The sequence below is a fragment of the Aquarana catesbeiana genome, linkage group LG03 (assembly GCF_042186555.1).
Source record: "Aquarana catesbeiana isolate 2022-GZ linkage group LG03, ASM4218655v1, whole genome shotgun sequence".
In the NCBI taxonomy this organism is placed as follows: domain Eukaryota; kingdom Metazoa; phylum Chordata; class Amphibia; order Anura; family Ranidae; genus Aquarana; species Aquarana catesbeiana.
Window position 1 is genome coordinate 78585346 of NC_133326.1, and position 18399 is coordinate 78603744.

Genomic DNA, 18399 nt, shown 5'->3' on the forward strand with positions numbered 1-18399 from the left:
GAATGGGACCAAGGTACTCCCACTACACTTGTGAATGAACTACACAGTGGGCAGGTAGAACCAGGTCTCTTGGGTCCTCTTACTACACTTGTGAATGGTCTACACAGTGGGCGGGTCAAACCAGGACTGGCGAGTCCTCCAAATTCATAAATAAAAGAGCTACACGGGGGCATTAAAACACCAGTATCTAGAGGAAGAGAAGGAATAATGGCTGCCAGCCTTTTGAAACATAAATAGGCAAATGATTCCTTATTATGCAGGAGTCCTTGAGATGTGATTTCTCAATGGCTGGATGACTGTTTTGAAATATATAATTAAATTGCTCAAAGGTAAGAAATCACTTATCAAAATTTGTGAAAACAAATTCCACCCAGATTTCAACTTTAAATCCTGTTTGCTTTATTTTATTATTTCCAGAAATACCAACATCTTTTAGGATATAACCTTTTATCTCTGCATTTTATTCCTTACACTTGCTGTTAATACAGCCTTAACAGCAGGCTTTCCCAAAATGTTTAGCCCAGAGGAATCCTTGAAATATTTTTTTAGGTCTCAGGGAACCCCAGATAAAATTAATTGATCTTGGTCAGTGGTAACAATGTTCCTTACATTGGCAGTCAGTGGTAAGAATGACCCTTACATTGGTGATAATTGGGAAGAACGTCCTTTACACTGGTGGTCAGACAGCCACCCTGACAGCTAAAAGATCATTAGTGTCATGCTGCTGGCTCTGTCAAATGGCACTGAACCCAGAACTATGCAGTTACCATTGAATGAGAGGTCAATCAGCTACAGTTCAAGCTATCCCTAGCAACACCTGGAGGAACCCTAGGGTTCCACTGAACCCTGGCTAAGAATGGCTGGTCTAGCAGAAACTCTGCTTAAAGCAATTCATTGGTGACCAGTGAGAAAAAATGCCCCCTTACAGTGGTGGTCAGAATGCCACCATTAGAGACAGCTTAAAACATCATTGGTGTTGTACCGCTGGCTTTTTCAGGTGGCATTAGCGACAGAACTATATAGGTACTGCCAAATGGGTAGTGGTTACAGCTCAAGGAACCCCTAGCCACTTCTGATAAAACATTAGGGTTCCATTGAACCCTGGTTGAGAAAGCCTGTGTGCTCTAGATCATGTAAATACAGCTTTGTTTACTATAAGCTTGTTTACATCTGTAACATAGCAGCAGACGAGGACTAAAGCCTTGTACACACAACTAGTTTTCTACTAGTCGGTCGGCAGGCCTTTTTGGTCCTGCCCCTTTGACAGAGCCCGGGCGAATGGCCTGCTTCTGTCAGACCGACAGCAGTACACTCGGACCGACCGTTAGACGGTTTCTATTGAACCGGCTGATGCTGCCCGACATTCAGCCTGTGTGTACTGGGCTTTAGAGAAAGGAAAACATCTGATTTATATAGCTTGGATTCAATATTTACAGTGTCAAAAGCAATAAATGATGATTTCTATGCCGTGCTACACATTTAATCACTATAGCTCACAAACTTCTAGAAGCAAGAAGCCCCTGCACAAGTTTAGCTACATGGAGAATGCATGAGAAAAACAACAGCTGAGAACAAGGAAAGCATTAGGGATACCTACTGATTGCATTAGAGTTGCATTCTCCTTTCAATAGCTCTACCATAAGTCATATGGGACAGGGAGATGGACAAGGCATACAATAATTTGCAATTTGTGTTCTCCATGAATTACATAAGTGCACTGCAGCATGTAATCTTCAGTTCTAGTCCTAGCACTAAAAAGTATGTACATGCAGCAAACTTGTGTTCACTTCTTGTCTGCAGTTACAGGGCGAATCGCCATAAATATGAGTGTGAACAAGCCAATGGTTACTCTGGCTGCCTGTGACGAGAACTCAAAGCACATTGGGAAAAACAGAGGTAAAAGGTTATTGATGCAAACAGCTAAAATACAGTAATACTTTAGGCTGGGTTCACACCTATGCGAATTGGATGCGGGGAAACCGGCATCCAATTCGCATGACAGGAGATTGTGACCGCCTCGCTACGGAGGCGGTTCACATATCCTTGTTGCGGCTTGCACAGGAACGCTGTGCATCTTTGGCTCAGTTTCAGAGCCGAATTCAGGCCAAAATTCGGCCCTGATTTGTCCCTGAAATGGAGAACAGGGACGCACCGGACCCCTGCTGCTAGTCGTATCTGTCGGAGATGTGAACCCAGCCTCAATGAAAATTGATAACATACACACTCCTACTAAGCCACACGTGGTTTTCTGATTCTTCATTTGAGAAGTATTAAACTGCAAAAATGTTATTTTTTCAGCCAGTATGCACTGGTTGTACACAGTCCTTATAGACTGTGAGCTGCAACATTATCTGTGTCATCTCACACCTAAGTATTCTCTATGTGTTAAAATTCAGGTTAGGACGAGTAGTAGATCAGTTAAATAAACCTTCCAGCATTCAGCCTAAAGTCAATACCTTCCTGTAAAGGGAACACTATCTTAATGAAACTCATATTTTTCCTCTAAATAGCATGACACAAAATGCCAACTCAATAACAACAGTTACCCAAATAGTATTTAAATTAACCAGAATCCAGTCATCCACAACCAGTTAATGTGAAAATGCAGTTCTCAGTCCACAGAGAAAGCAAGCTGGTTTCTTATTAACATTCACAGTGGTGTTTGGTGATATTTTCATGGTGAGCGTACCGAATGAAGACAGCATGAAGCTAATTCTGCTGTACAAAGTAGGCAGACTTTTATTAATGAGTAATAGCATGAACATATGCACACTGGAAAGTTAAATATATTTAACATTAATACTTAATTTTGACCTTCACACACACGCCAGACACAAAATATTCTCAGCTATCCAACGAGTGAATAATTGAGAGAAATTGGTGAAAAATGTAGAAAATGGCCAGACTATTTCACAGCTACTAAATCAGCCATCATGGAAATGCAAACAGTTTCTCAGGAAAATAATTCTTGCTTGACCAGAGGGGACCACCACTTGTATGCATTGATCAAAATTTAAATTTATATGCTAAATACAGATAGAGACACTTTGGGCGTATACAATGGGTACTGCCATTGCTACTGGTTACACTTACCTCCATAATTGGATTAGAAGCCAACACTTTCTCTTCTATGTTTGCCTCACTCTCAGAGCCGCTGACAGTGGCAAAATATCTCATGGCATACTTAGCAGAAACAGTCTTCCCTGCACCGGATTCCCCACTCACGATGATGGACTGGTTCCTCTCATCCCTGGACCACATTGTAAAGGAAAAAATGCTCCATGTTATATTTTTAATGTACACATGATGACACTTTCCCAACTAACTTGTTCAGAAAATACCAAAGCTTTTACGCACTTGAAAAAAACAATAAAAAAACATGCACAAATCCAAAACCTTCATATACACAACCCTATACCCACAGTTGATGCAGAGGAAGGCAAAAAAAACACAAAACAAAAAGCATGATCCAATTTGCTCCAAAAAAAAAAAATGATCCCCCAAGCCCCAAGAGGTAATCGGATATTCCCCGGATCAACATTACCTATAAATGTTAGCATCCAGTTATATTTTGTACATTTAGGAAAGATTCCAGGTCTTTTTTAAAACAATACTAAGCTGGGCAGAATCAGCTCTTGAGGGAGTATATTCCGCATTTTCACAGCTCTTACCAGCTCTTACTGTGAAGAAATCTTTCTGTATTTGGAGGTTAAATCTCTTTTCCTCTAGACGTAAAGCCTGCCCCCTTGTCCTCTGTGAGGACCTTAAGCCGGCCATAGACGGTTTGAATCTCGAACCATGTATAGGCAAGGTATATGTACCCAAGTTGATCAAATCAATCAACTTGGGTACAACCAGCCTGACGGATTTTACATCTCCCTGCCATGAGAACACAATGGCTCTGCAGGAGGGATTCCCCCATCAGCACAGTCAGGAAAGAAAATCACTCCGTCTATGGCCGGCCTTAAAGTAAATACATCTACACCGAGTTCACCATATGGACTACTTCTGTATTTATATAATTATACATGTAGATCATTTCCCCCTTCCCCGCCTTAATCTCCTCTTATCGAAAGAATAAATTCAGTTCCTCTAATCCTGGGGTTGGCAACCCGTCGATCGCAGGCTACCTGCTGACCGTGGGTAGGTGACAGGTAGACAGGGAACGGGTCTGCGCCGCCGACCATGCTACTGCTGGCAAATTTTTCCATAGGAAATAATGGAAAATCAGATGATTCGTTCCGCAACCATTTATTCATATAAATATGATCAAAATCACATAATACTGTACAGTACTGTAGCAGAAATAATGTAAAATAAAAAAATAAAAATAAAAAAGAGAAGGATCATAGTTTTAATGTAAAAAAAAAAAAAAGAAATACACTCACATTGTTAAGGAGTCTGGAGCTCATCCATGTATAGCCGCTGTGTATATGTACAGTAAAGCCGCTGTGTAAAGTATACAGCTCTGTATGTGGCCAGAGATTCGGGGGCGATGGTGGATCCCAGCGATTCCTGGAGAACTCAGAGACACTCGGTAACTGTTGACATCACTTCCGGGTGCTCCGAACGTGCATTATGCCCGCCCCACCCAGCTGGGAGTGTCTCCAGGAAGAGCTGGGAGCCACCATTACCCCCAAACCTCGGGCCACATACAACGCTGTACTGTACGCTGTACACCAGCTGCTTTACATGGATACACCAGACTCCTTAACATGTAATTTTGTTACATTAAAACTACTGCTCGAAGGCAACACTCGCATATCAAATCAAGAATTTTTAAAAAATGTTGCTTGTCTTTCAAAACGCTCGTATGCTCGCAAACCAAGGTATTACGAGAACTGGTGCTCAAAACTGAACTGCATATTCCAGACAAGATCTTACTAATGATTTGTACAGGGGCAAAATTATGTCTCTTTCTCACGTACACACACACCAACACAGGTTGAACTGGATGGACTGTTGTCTTTATTCAACCTTACCAACTATAACTATGTAACTATGCAGTCCATACCTCTTAATACAAGAAAGGATTTTGCTCACTTTGGAAACCACAGCTTGGCACTGCATGCTATTATTAAAGTGGTAGTAAAGCCCACTTGGTCTATAAAAAGGCGTACCTGTAGGTAAAATGAATATCTCCTAAACGTGCACCGTGTAAGAGATATTCACTCTGCATGCAGCCAGTGACATCACTGGCGCATGCGCTCTGAAGGTCCAGCATACCTTGCCGGAACTTCAGGGTTTCCTGCCAGAACCGAGGGCTTCCACGAGCATTCACAGGAGTGATGTCATCACGGCTCCGGCCAATCACATAGCCAAAGCGTTTGAACCCGGAACAAAGACAGGGCGAACATGTCAGCCCTCTCAGCGGTGATCGCACAGAGCTGGAGTGCTTTGTTCCAATGTGAATATTTCATAATGCGATGCATACTAGCACATTATGCATATTGACTCGCAGGTGTATTTTTTTTTTTTTTTTAATAACATCCGCAGTTTACAACCATTTTAAGCTTAAGATCTACCATAACACCCCGATCTAGTGATGCTACGAAACTTCGGTTGATAATAGGGCTTTCAGTATTGTGTCGAAAGAAAACAAAGTGCCGATAATGGCTGCCGAAAACGCCCACGATTTTACATTGCTATGGTGTGTTAGGTCATGTGAATTAAAAAATGCATCAAAATGTAACAGAGGTGCATTTTTGATGCGTACTTGCTGCATTTTCAATGCATTTCAATTGTGGTAGTGCGTTTTTGGTGCGTTTTTCTTTAACAGACAAAATATGCACTAAAAATGCAACAAGCAAGATTGTTAACACTGCTTCAAAATGTGCCAATAATGGCCGACAATAAATTCATATTCATTTAAATTAATTAATTAAAAAGTCGAATATAATACAAATATTTATAAAAATGCACATTTTTTTAAAAAAACTTTATTTTCGGTTTCGGTTTTGGCCAAGTGTATCCTAAATTTTCGGGTTTCAGTGCACCACTACCCAGATCCTTCTCAGCCACTGATTCCCCCAGTGGTACTCCCCCTAGTATGTATGATGCATGCGTATGATGCTTATGGTACAAAATGACTAGAATTGTCTGCAATGGATTACACGCTTTCTAACAACTGGAGATGAATGAATATGATCTTCAACATGGGGTACAGAGACCTGCAAGAATCATAAAACTACAGAAGTCAGGGAGCCTTAAAAGATATCTGTTCCCCTCTGCTTATCAAGGGCATGTAACCTATACTGCTTAACCACTTGCTTACTGGGCACCTAAACCCCCCTCCTGCCCAGACCAATTTTCAACTTTTAGCGCTGTCACTCTTTGAACGACAACTGCGCGGTCATACGACACTGTACACAAATTTGAGGTAGCACTGAAGGGCATTGATAGGTGGCACTGATTGCTGGCACGGTTATGCACTGGTGGACACTGGCAGACGGTGCTGGTTGGCACAGATGAGGTTGGCTTCGCCTCTTCCTCTTCGGGACCGATGTCCCTTGCACAGAAGCCGAAAAAAAACAAAACAATTACCGATCTTCTGTTTACATCACGTGATCAGCTGATCAAGTGGTAAGGGGCCTGGATCGACCCCTTACTCTGATCTGTGATCACCCGAGTCTCATTGACGGGACGAGAAAATTCATACAAAAAATCTTTGTACATTGAATGAAAGAATGTTTGAAAATTTTCACTTGCTTTTTACATTCATTTTTAAAATGAATGTAATTTCTGAACGAAAACCACGTAACACTGTCTGAAAATTCATTTGACCAAGAAATTTTCTATTCTGCTCCTTTAAATTTTCCCATAACTGTGGTCCAAAACGGTTGATTTGACCCCACTAATAATTAGAAAATCGAACAAACATTCTTAAATTTTTTTTCGAAGGAAGACAGGTCAATTAGTTTCAGTATAAATCACACAAATAGGAAACATGAAGGGAACACAAAGACACTGAATTTCAAAAGAGCCAACTTCCCTAAACTACAAACCTTGCTAAAAGGCATAAATTGGGATAAAATATTAGGAACAAAGAATACGGAGGAGAGATGGGTTTGCTTTAAGAGCATATTAAATAAGGGCATTAGCTAATGTATCCCATTGGGTAATAAATTTAAAAGAGCGAACAAACATCCTGGATGGCTTAACTCCAATGTAAAAATGCATATATAAAGCAAAGGAGAAGGCCTTCAAAAAATATAAGGTTGAGGGATCATCCTCAGCATTCAGAATTTATAAAGAATGCAATAAGAAATGTAAGGGTGCAATTAGGATGGCTAAGATAGAACATGAAAGACACATAGCGGAGGAGAGCAAAAAAAATCCCAAGAAATTCTTTAAGTATGTAAACAGTAAAAAAGGGAGGACAGACCATATTGGCCCCATAAAGAATGAGGAAGGACATCTGGTTACAAAGGATGGGGAGATGGCAAAGGTATTGAATTTATTCTTCTCCTCAGTCTTCACGAGTGAATTGGGGGCTTCAGTAACCAAAACTGCAGTATTTATCCTCATGACACAACACAGAAGCACCTACATGGTTAACAGAGGACGGAATTAAAATTAGACTTGAGAAACTTAACATTAATAAATCACCGGGACCAGATGGCTTGCATCCGAGGGTACTTAGGGAACTCAGTCAGGTGATTGCCAGACCGTTGTTCCTAATTTTTACAGACAGTCTATTGACTGGAATGGTACCAGCTGATTGGAGAAAAGCCAATGTAGCACCAATATTTAAAAAGGGCCCAAAAAACATCCCTGGGAATTACAGACCAGTTAGCCTAACATCAAGTAGTATGTAAACTCTTGGAGGGGATGATAAGGGACTATATACAAGATTTTAGTAATAAGTAATTTAGTAATTTTAGTAATAAGAATGATATCATTAGCAGTAATCAGCATGGATTCATTAAGAATCGTTCTTGCCAAACCAATCTATTAACCTTCTATGAGGAGGTGAGTTGCCATCTAGATAAAGGAAGGCCCGTAGATGTGGTGTATCTGGATTTTGCGAAAGCATTTGACACAGTTCCCCATAAACGTTTACTGTACAAAATAAGGTGCGTTGGCATGGACCATAGGATGAGTACATGGATTGAAAACTGGCTACAAGGGCGTGTTCAGAGGGTGGTGATAAATGGGGAGTACTCAGAATGGTCAGGGGTGGGTAGTGGGGTTCCCCAGGGTTCTGTGCTGGGACCAATCCTATTTAATTTGTTCATAAATGACCTGGAGGATGGGATAAACAGTTCAATCTCTGTATTTGCAGACGATACTAAGCTAAGCAGGGCAATAACTTCTCCGCAGGATGTGGAAATCTTGCAAAAAGACCTGAACAAATTAATGGGGTGGGCGACTACATGGCAAATGAGGTTCAATGTAGAAAAATGTAAAATAATGCATTTGGGTGGCAAAAATATGAATGCAATCTATACACTGGGGGGAGAACCTCTGGGGGAATCTAGGATGGAAAAGGACCTGGGGGTCCTAGTGGATGATAGGCTCAGCAATGGCATGCAATGCCAAGCTGCTGCTAATAAAGCAAACAGAATATTGGCATGCATTAAAAGGGGGATCAACTGCAGAGATAAAACGATAATTCTCCCGCTCTACAAGACTCTGGTCCGGCCGCACCTGGAGTATGCTGTCCAGTTCTGGGCACCAGTCCTCAGGAGGGACGTACTGGAAATGGAGCGAGTACAAAGAAGGGCAACAAAGCTAATAAAGGGTCTGGAGGATCTTAGTTATGAGGAAAGGTTGCGAGCACTGAACTTATTCTCTCTGGAGAAGAGACGCTTGAGAGGGGATATGATTTCAATTTACAAATACTGTACTGGTGACCCCACAATAGGGATAAAACTTTTTCGCAGAAGAGAGTTTAATAAGACTCGTGGCCACTCATTACAATTAGAAGAAAAGAGGTTTAACCTTAAACTACGTAGAGGGTTCTTTACTGTAAGAGCGGCAAGGATGTGGAATTCCCTTCCACAGGCGGTGGTCTCAGCGGGGAGCATTGATAGCTTTAAGAAACTATTAGATAATCACCTGAATGACCGCAATATACAGGGATATGTAATGTAATACTGACACATAATCACACACATAGGTTGGACTTGATGGACTTGTGTCTTTTTTCAACCTCACCTACTATGTAACTATGTAACTATGTATGACATGTTTTTGTATGGCCAGCAGCATAAGTGACAGCAGGCGCAGGGAGCTTTTATCAAGCCACCTGCCTATGACAAGGGAGTCTTTCATACATAATATATTACAGTTCTGTCTGAAAATCCGTAAAACAGTCTATTTTTTTTTTCTTTAACCACTTCACCCCCGAAAGATTTTACTCCCTTCCTGACCAGAGCATTTTTTGTGATTCAGGACTGCGTCGCTTTAACTGACAATTGCGCGGTTGTGCGACGTTGTACCAAAATAAAATTGACGTCCTTTTATTCCCACAAATAGAGCTTTCTTTTGGTGGTATTTGATCGCCTCTACGGTTTTTATTTTTTGCACTATAAACAGAAAAAGAGCGACAATTTTGAAAAAAAAAAAACACAATATTTTGTACTTTTTGCTATAATAAATATCCCCATTTTTTTTTTTAAAAAAGCAATTTTATTCTCAGTTTAGGCCGATATGTATTCTTCTACATATTTTTGGTAATAAAAATTGCAATAAGCCTATATTGATTGGTCTGTGCAAAATTTATAGCGTCTACAAAATAGGGGATAGATTTATAGCGTTTTTATTATTTTTTTTTTTACTCATAATGGCAGCGATCTGCGATTTTTATTGTGAATGCGACATTATGGTGGACACATCGGACAATTTTGACACATTTTTGGGACCATTGGCATTAATACAGCGATCAGTGCTATAAAAATGCATTACTGTAAAAATGTCACTGGCAGGGAATGGGTTAACACTAGGGGCGATCAAGGGGTTAACTGTGTTCCCTCAAGTGTGTTCTAACTGAAGGGGGGGTGGGACTGACTAGGGGAGATGACAGATCGCTGTTCATACCTTGTATGAACAGACGATCTGTCACTTCTCCCCACAGAGAACTGGGATCTTTGTGTATACACACAGAGATCCCAATTCTCGCCATGTCACAAGCGATCGCGGGAGCTTGGCGATCGAGACCGCCGGGCACTCGCATTGGCTCCGGGGGCGGGCACGCGCCCCTAGTGGCCACCTAAGGAAGCGAAGTACCATAACGTCGATTCGCCTGCCCGTGCCATTCTGCCGCAGTAAAACTGCGGCGGTTGGTCAGCAAGTGGTTAAATAAAAAATTTGATCTCCGAGTCTGATGATATTTACCAGATTCAACCTCTAATAGTATATACAGTATATCTCTTCTGTCTGTTCTTCTCAGAATGGATTAGAGATTTAGCTCCCCATCCATATAGTTGGTTATTTATATTTACCTCTGCATATAGATATTTAGGAATAAATTGCCTTTTTTTTTTTTAAACTTTACATATTAACTAAATTATACACCACACTTTGTTTAAGGTAATTATCTGATTAATCAAAACAATAATCGACCAACTAATTGATTATGAAAATAATCGCTAGTTGCAGCCCTATTTCTTTTTGACACTTTTTTTGGTGAACGAGTATGGGCACAATGTACCCCATAACCATTCACATGGGGGGGGGGCAGGACCTGGCGTATCGTCACTAACCACATAACTTCATCCACGCGACTTTATCAGTGAAGTCACGTGGTTAGTGACGATACGTGTGGAAAAGAGCCAGGTGATGTCATGGACGGAATACGAGGTTCAGTGAAAAGTTGGTTTGTTACATGCCAGATCTGCTTTTAAATTCGGATTGCTATGTCACAAGCATCCAATATGTGAGTGCATTTTTAATATCAATAAAATCACTGGTATATGACTTACTACACTATGGAAGTCTATCTGTAGTCTTGAGCTCTGCCTATAGAACGTATGTGGAAGTTGGGGAGACTATTAGAATAGAGGGATAGGAAAGATTGGAGACAGTTCCTGGACGTTTGTATACATCTGATTACCCCTGGAATTGAGGAAGAAGTGCTTCTAGACTTATGCTATAGGTCTAGCATACAGGTACGGGTCCACCCTTACTTTCACGGTTTGGTGGAGCACTGGTGAAGCATATTTAACTTGCAGCACCTGGACTTGGGTTTCAAATTACTGGCATTTCTTCCCCGTTTAGGGAGCTTATTGCTATAGGTGAAGGACATTCGATGGTGGATTTCTCATGGAATAAAGAATTATTCCATAATTATACAGGAAATTACTAGCACTAATATTTTGGACTCACATCACTGTATTAAATTTGGTGCAATATTTAGCACACCTCTTTCTAAAGAGGATTATATGTTGTTATTCAACTTGTCTATAGGAATAGTGAGTTTATTTATTTCACAATTTTTGGTATATGACATTTGCACGTATCTACACCAGCAGCTCAGCACATTTATTTTTTTGTCATTCATTCGTGCGAGGAACACACATTAGGTGATTGCAGCAGCTGGCCCTTTAACACATGGTTTTATTTTATTATTACATTGTTTGGCAGCACACAGGTTTTTTTTCTATATACAAAATGATATGTTTGGATGTGAGAGAAAACTAGAACCACCAGAGAAAACTCATGAAAGCAATGAATAATCATATTGTGCTCCTGGACACGTGTTTATTATATAAGTGTACAAGCCTTTGCCATTAAGTGTTTCATATTTCCTTTTAGTTAAATAGTCAAACCATTCATCAGACAGGTATAGTCACATACTGATGGTACATATTTTTGCCTAGTAGCGAGAAGAAAAACAAAAAATGACTGCGTGTGAGGCCGTCTTTTGTGCTTTAAAGCCTCCAGACATGCAATATTTACCAAGCAGAACATCATATGCTGAATCATTAGCAAGGCTGTCAGAAACAAACCGGGGATGTGTTCATACAGAATATCAGACAAGCCCAAAGGTGCAGCTAAAGAGGTCTGGCAGCAAACTAATAACTACAAAACACAATTATTTGAAGGATCTTTCATGGATTTTGAGAGTAAACGTGTAAAAAGGAAAATATATAGCGTTTGTCCTATTTCCTATGCAGAGACTGCTTCAATTGTATGAGGAGAACCCCAATTGTTATGAAGGGCTCTTTGAGTCTGGATTCATCTGTCGGTTTGTCAGGCAGATCCAGACCAAACCAAACCAAAATGTACAGTGGGGACGGAAAGTATTCAGACCCCCTTAAATTTTTCCCTCTTTGTTATATTGCAGCCATCTGCTAAAATCATTTAAGTTCATTTTTTCCTCATTAATGTACACACAGCACCCCATATTCACAGAAAAACACAGAATTGTTGACATTTTTGCAGATTTATTAAAAAACTGAAATATCACATGGTCCTAAGTATTCAGACCCTTTGCTGTGACACTCATATATTTAACTCAGGTGCTGTCCATTTCTTCTGATCATCCTTGAGATGGTTCTACACCAGTGATATGCAATTAGCGGACCTCCAGCTGTTGCAGAACTACGAGTCCCATGAGGCATAGCAAGACTCTGACAGACACAAGCATGACATCCAGAAGCAAAGGCATGCTGGGACTTGTAGTTTTGCAACAGCTGGAGGTCCACTAGTTGCATATCCCTGTTCTACACCTTCATTTGAGTCCAGCTGTGTTTGATTATACTAATTGGACTTGATTAGGAAAGCCACACACCTGTCTATATAAGACCTTACAGCTCACAGAGCATGTCAGAGCAAATGAGAATCATGAGGTCAAAGGAACTGCCTGAAGAGCTCAGAGACAGAATTGTGGCAAGGCACAGATCTGGCCAAGGTTACAAAAAAGTTCTGCTGCACTTAAGGTTCCTAAGAGCACAGTGGCCTCCATAATCCTTAAATGGAAGACGTTTGGGACGACCAGAACCCTTCCTAGAGCTGGCCGTCCGGCCAAACTGAGCTATCGGGGAGAAGAGCCTTGGTGAGAGAGGTAAAGAAGAACCCAAAAGATCACTGTGGTTGAGCTCCAGAGATGCAGTCAGGAGATGGGAGAAAGTTGTAGAAAGTCAACCATCACTGCAGCCCTCCACCAGTCAGGGCTTTATGGCAGAGTGGCCCGACGGAAGCCTCTCCTCAGTGCAAGACACATGAAAGCCCGCATGGAGTTTGCTAAAAAATACCTGAAGATCTCCAAGATGGTGAGAAATAAGATTCTCTGGTCTGATGAGACCAAGATAGAACTTTTTGGCCTTAATTCTAAGCGGTATGTGTGGAAAAAAACAGGCACTGCTCATCACCTGTCCAATACAATCCCAACAGTGAAGCATGGTGGTGGCAGCATCATGCTGTGGGGGGTGTTTTTCAGCTGCAGGGACAGGACGACTGGTTGCAATCGAGGGAAAGATGAATGCGGCCAAGTACAGGGATATCCTGAATGAAAACCTTCTTCAGAGTGCTCAGGAACTTAGACTGAGCCGAAGGTTTACCTTCCAACAAGACAATGACCCTAAGCACACAGCTAAAATAACGAAGGAGTGGCTTCACAGCAACTCCGTGACTGTTCTTGAATGCCCAGCCAGAGCCCTGACTTAAACCCAATTGAGCATCTCTGGAGAGACCTAAAATTGGCTGTCCACCAACGTTTACCATCCAACCTGACAGAACTGGAGAGGATCTGCAAGGAGGAATGGCAGAGGATCCCTAAATCCAGGTGTGAAAAACTTGTTGCATCTTTCCCAAAAAGACTCATGGCTGTATTAGATCAAAAGGGTGCTTCTACTAAATACTGAGCAAAGGCTCTGAATACTTAGGACCATGTGATATTTCAGTTTTTCACAACAACTTCATGTCAACAATTCTGTGTTTTTCTGTCAATATGGGGTGCTGTGTGTACATTAATGAGAAAAAAAAAAAGAACTTAAATGATTTTAGCAAATGGCTGCAATATAACAAAGAGTGAAAAATTTAAGGGGGGTCTGAATACTTTCCGTCCCCACTGTAAGTCAATGGGTGGGAGGATGTAAATGGACGTACGTTTGGCTATATCCGCTTATGTCCTTTTTTGTTTTTCTGGATGTAAATGGATGATGTCTGTTTTTAGGCAAGAAACATATAGGGGCTAATTTACTAAATCTGAAGAGTGCAAAATCTGGTGCAGCTCTACATAAAGACCAATCAGCTTGCAGGTTTTTTTGTCAAAGTTGAATTGAACAAGCTTTAGTTAGAAGCGGATTGGCTACCATGCACAGCTGCACCAGATTTTGCACTCTTATGTTTTACTAAATCAACCCCATTTTTTGTTTATACTTTTGCCACCTATCAGCATTTTCTTCAATAGCTGAAAAAAAAAAACAGACATGAAAAAAACTGATGCAAAAGTGGATGCAAACTGAAGAAGCATTTGCAAACTGACGTAAGCCCATGTAACCTGAATCAGTATTTGCCCAGGTTCACACTGACAGCGGGATTGAAATCGTGCAAGTTCAGGTGAACTCACATGATTTCATTCCCGCATATCAGTCACGACTTCAGGGGGCGATTTTAGAGACATCTGTGCGGTTGCTGCACAGATGTCTATACAAATCGCAACCCGAAGTCACCAAAAAAAAAAGTACAGAAACTACTTTTGAAAATCGGTGCTGCGCCACAAAGTCGGTAATAGCCGCCGATCGCTGCAATGTGAACCTAGGCTAAATCATTTTTTTCTTAAAACACAACTTGACTGAACTGGACATCTATGTGAACGGACCTTAAAACTTTTTTTTTTTTTTTCCTTTATGAATATGCATTTGTTGTCAGCACTATCTTCATAATAAACTTCAAAAATGAAGTTAAAATGTATCTTACAAAAGAATCAGCAATATGTATGGCATTGCTACATAACAGATTTTTTTTTTTTTTTACTTATTATACTTAAATATAGTACCAGCAAAATACAATTAGGAATTTAACAAATTGGAAAGTATGAAAATACGAAAATACCTGGAAAAATATCAGATTAGGATGCAAAATTCAATTAAATACTACCTGTGAATGATGCTGCCCACGGGATAACATTGTCTAGTGAGATGAAGAATTTGGTGGAAACCAACTTTTGACTTTATAAAAGGTGGGGGGACTCTAAAAGTTGAGGGTCTTTCTAAAAAATAAACAGGAAAGTATGGAATGGTTGGCTTAGCTACAGTCAAACGTTCACAGTAGGTTACCAGGGTGGATAAGAAGATGGGAGGGTGGAGAAGGAGAGTGTGGCATCATCAAGCATCAGAGGTTAAACATCACCCCACCTGTTTTGTAAATTTTCCGCAGAGTATCAGATTTGTTCCCAGTAGAACCATCTTAATTTGTGTTCTTCAGTGGGGTTGAGGGCAGAGGTGAGGCTTTCTTAGGGCTCATGTACACACGTTTTGCAGCCAATGGTCAAAACGTTTCTATCCTGAACATGATTGTTCTGCGTTCAGGAGAGGGAGGTTGTGGGAGGTTGAACCTCTCCTAACCACAACAGCTTCTAAACTCTTCTAAAAGCCTATGTGTACATTGAGTTACATTTAGGAGCTGTAGTGTACATAAGCCCTTATAGGTGGTTTTGTTTATTGCAAGATGATTCATGAATATAAATATCAGATTGCTAGCCTCCTTTTTTGAAATAATGTTGTAACCATGATACCATCCACCATATAGCTCTACAGCTAGGTCTGTAAAGAATCTGATAAAAAGCACTAAACTCTTTTGCATTCATGTATCACGGAACTCTTTCCTCCAATAAATAAAAAGAGCAGACAGATCAAAAAGGTAGTACAGAATCTCAAGAACCTTGCCTTTCACACAGATTAGATTATCTGACAGCCACCAGTAAGGTGTCATATGAAACATGTAAGACAAAGACAATTCCATAGCTCAACTCACCAACCAGTCTGCTGACCAACCAAATTAGCCTGTCTAACCGTATGTTAAAAGCAGGGGTTTAGTTAGCACACATTTGCAAACGCATGTGAAAGCTGCAAGGCCTCGTCAAGGCACCCTGTATAACTTGCAGTCCTAATGTTAGGACTGCAAGTAATACAGGGTGCCTTGACGAGGCCTTGCAGCTTTCACATGCGTTTGCAAATGTGTGCTAACTAAACCCCTGCTTTTAACATACGGTTAGACAGGCTAATTTGGTTGGTCAGCAGACTGGTTGGTGAGTTGAGCTATGGAATTGTCTTTGTCTTACATGTATATGCCCTCCATGTGCTCCTTACTGTGAAGGCCAGTTATGGGTGTGGGCGGTGGCCAGTGTTTTGTTACTGGTCATATGAAACATGGCTGATGACAAAAACAGCATTGGATCGAATTGCTAAACATTCTTACAGGCCATAAGACACATCTAACCAACCAGTCTACTTTTTCCCCAGTTTTTGGCATCTCAAGCTTATCCCATATCTGGTTTCTGGGTCCATACACCTAGGGACTTTTGTTGGAGGCCTAACCTTTGGCTCCCCCCCCCACTTTTAAGTGAGGTATGCCTTTTGAGTTCATTGTTTATTCATTATGTTCCACTATCGAATTGGCATGCGCTCACTTCTGTGTGCACATGCATTTCATTACGCACTATCAATATGGTCCATAGTCGATTCTTTGGCTTTGGGTTGGGTTCATCCTCCTGTAGTTTGTTGCTCCCCCTTTTTGGCCTCCAGCTTGGTGGCCGCCGGTGCATCTTACCCCTCACACTTGCAGCAGCTCTCTCTCCTTGTCATCTTTCTCTCCCCCTATGTCCTACCTCTGATGTAAAAAGCATCAGGATATCTGCATGTATGTACACATATATATATATATATATATATATATATATATATATATATATATATATATATATATATATATATATATATATATATATATATATATATATATATATATGATCAGTAAATAATGTTTTCCAAAATTATATAGTGCTTGCCTATGGACAAATTTCTGTGTCCTAATTTGTGTATGCATATATTTTGTATTTACTCATATCTTTATGAATTGTAGATTGCATAGATTTCTACACCACCTGCTCCTGATGAAGAGGAATTACGCCAAAAAACTTTGAAATGTGTAGAGCTTCACTCTGTACAATTGCACATGAATGTTGTAAACAGTGGTGTGAATATGCTCTTCTATCTATGACATCAATTTATCATGCAGTTTTGACAAAAGCTTTTATGTATTGATGTTTTTTAGAAATTGTATTAAGCTATATTTTTTTATATTTTATTGTCTGCACACACTATTTTTGGAGTCATTCCCCTAAAAAGTTCCACTAGAGGGTTTCTTTGTGTCGTTTTGAAGCTTATCCCTTGTGATTTATTGAACTCCTCACATGTCTTACAAATGTGTATGAATTCTACAACAATTTTTGGGGAAGGAATATACTGATTCATCAGATTCCTCAGAATCTCAGTCAACTAGATGTACTGTAACTGGGCTACACAAGTACACAGTGGTTGCTGGTGCTCCACCTGTCGGGCGGGGGGTGGCAAACAAACCTGAGACATCTACCCCCAGCCCCCCAACCCCCCCCCCCCCAGTTGCTCCAAACCTCCACCACCCCCGGTCGCTGATCGATCGGCATTTACCCCAAGGTCGCCGCTTCGCCTCTCCATCTCCTCCGTGTCCCGGCGTTCGCTGCTTCTCCTCCCGGCCAATCGGGTCTTAGGACTCCCAGTCAATGGGAGTTCCTGATTGGCTGGGTGGAGAAACAGGAAGACATTAGCGAATATTAATTTGCTAATGTCACACAACTGGGTGGGCTCAGGGCGCAGTGCTCTGCGCCCCGAATTCACCCTTTTTTTGAAGCCAGTTAGAGCCTCTAGAGGCTCTAATCACGTGCTTCAAAAAAAAAAAAAAAAACCCCATTGAAATCCATGCGTCTGGTGCCCTGCATGTAGATTAGGGGCCGGGCGCATGGATTAGGGGAGAAGCGCCCCTGCGCCCCTTATGGACGGGCCACCACTGCAAGTAGAGATGATTGCCCAATTGCACTATATACGGTACATAATCCATAGTTGCTAACTACAATGAATACTTATGATTGAGAATATCTATTACGACAATTCACAGAATGAACTTGAAAAGTAACTTATGACAAGCTCAAGATAAGAGTCAAAACCTTCACAAAATGCGTGACAAAGAATTTCAAGTGAAAGGGCCTTGGCCAGGAAACATGATAGAATCAGTGTGGCTACACACAAGAAGCACTGTAACACTTTAGCACAAGATGAATGATTGTGTTTTCAACATACTGGACCTCTGTTGAACTGAGAAAATGATCACTGTGGACTATCACTAGAAGGGGTATAACTGTAGACATCTATATCCTTGAGCAATGTCTGAGCCAAGTCAATTATGTCTGTGTAGGAG

At 40.9% G+C, this 18399-nt stretch overlaps 1 protein-coding gene across 8 annotated transcripts in view; it reads right to left on the reverse strand.

Annotated features, from left to right (window-relative positions):
• The window catches only part of MYO5A (myosin VA), a 290881-nt gene that overhangs the window by 145773 nt on the left and 126709 nt on the right, over window positions 1-18399 (reverse strand). For all 8 annotated transcript variants that reach the window (XM_073618728.1, XM_073618727.1, XM_073618732.1 and 5 more), the window contains exon 5: window positions 3094-3250. In XM_073618728.1, coding sequence (XP_073474829.1) covers window positions 3094-3250 — 157 coding nt within the window. The remainder of the gene's footprint in view (window positions 1-3093; window positions 3251-18399) is intronic.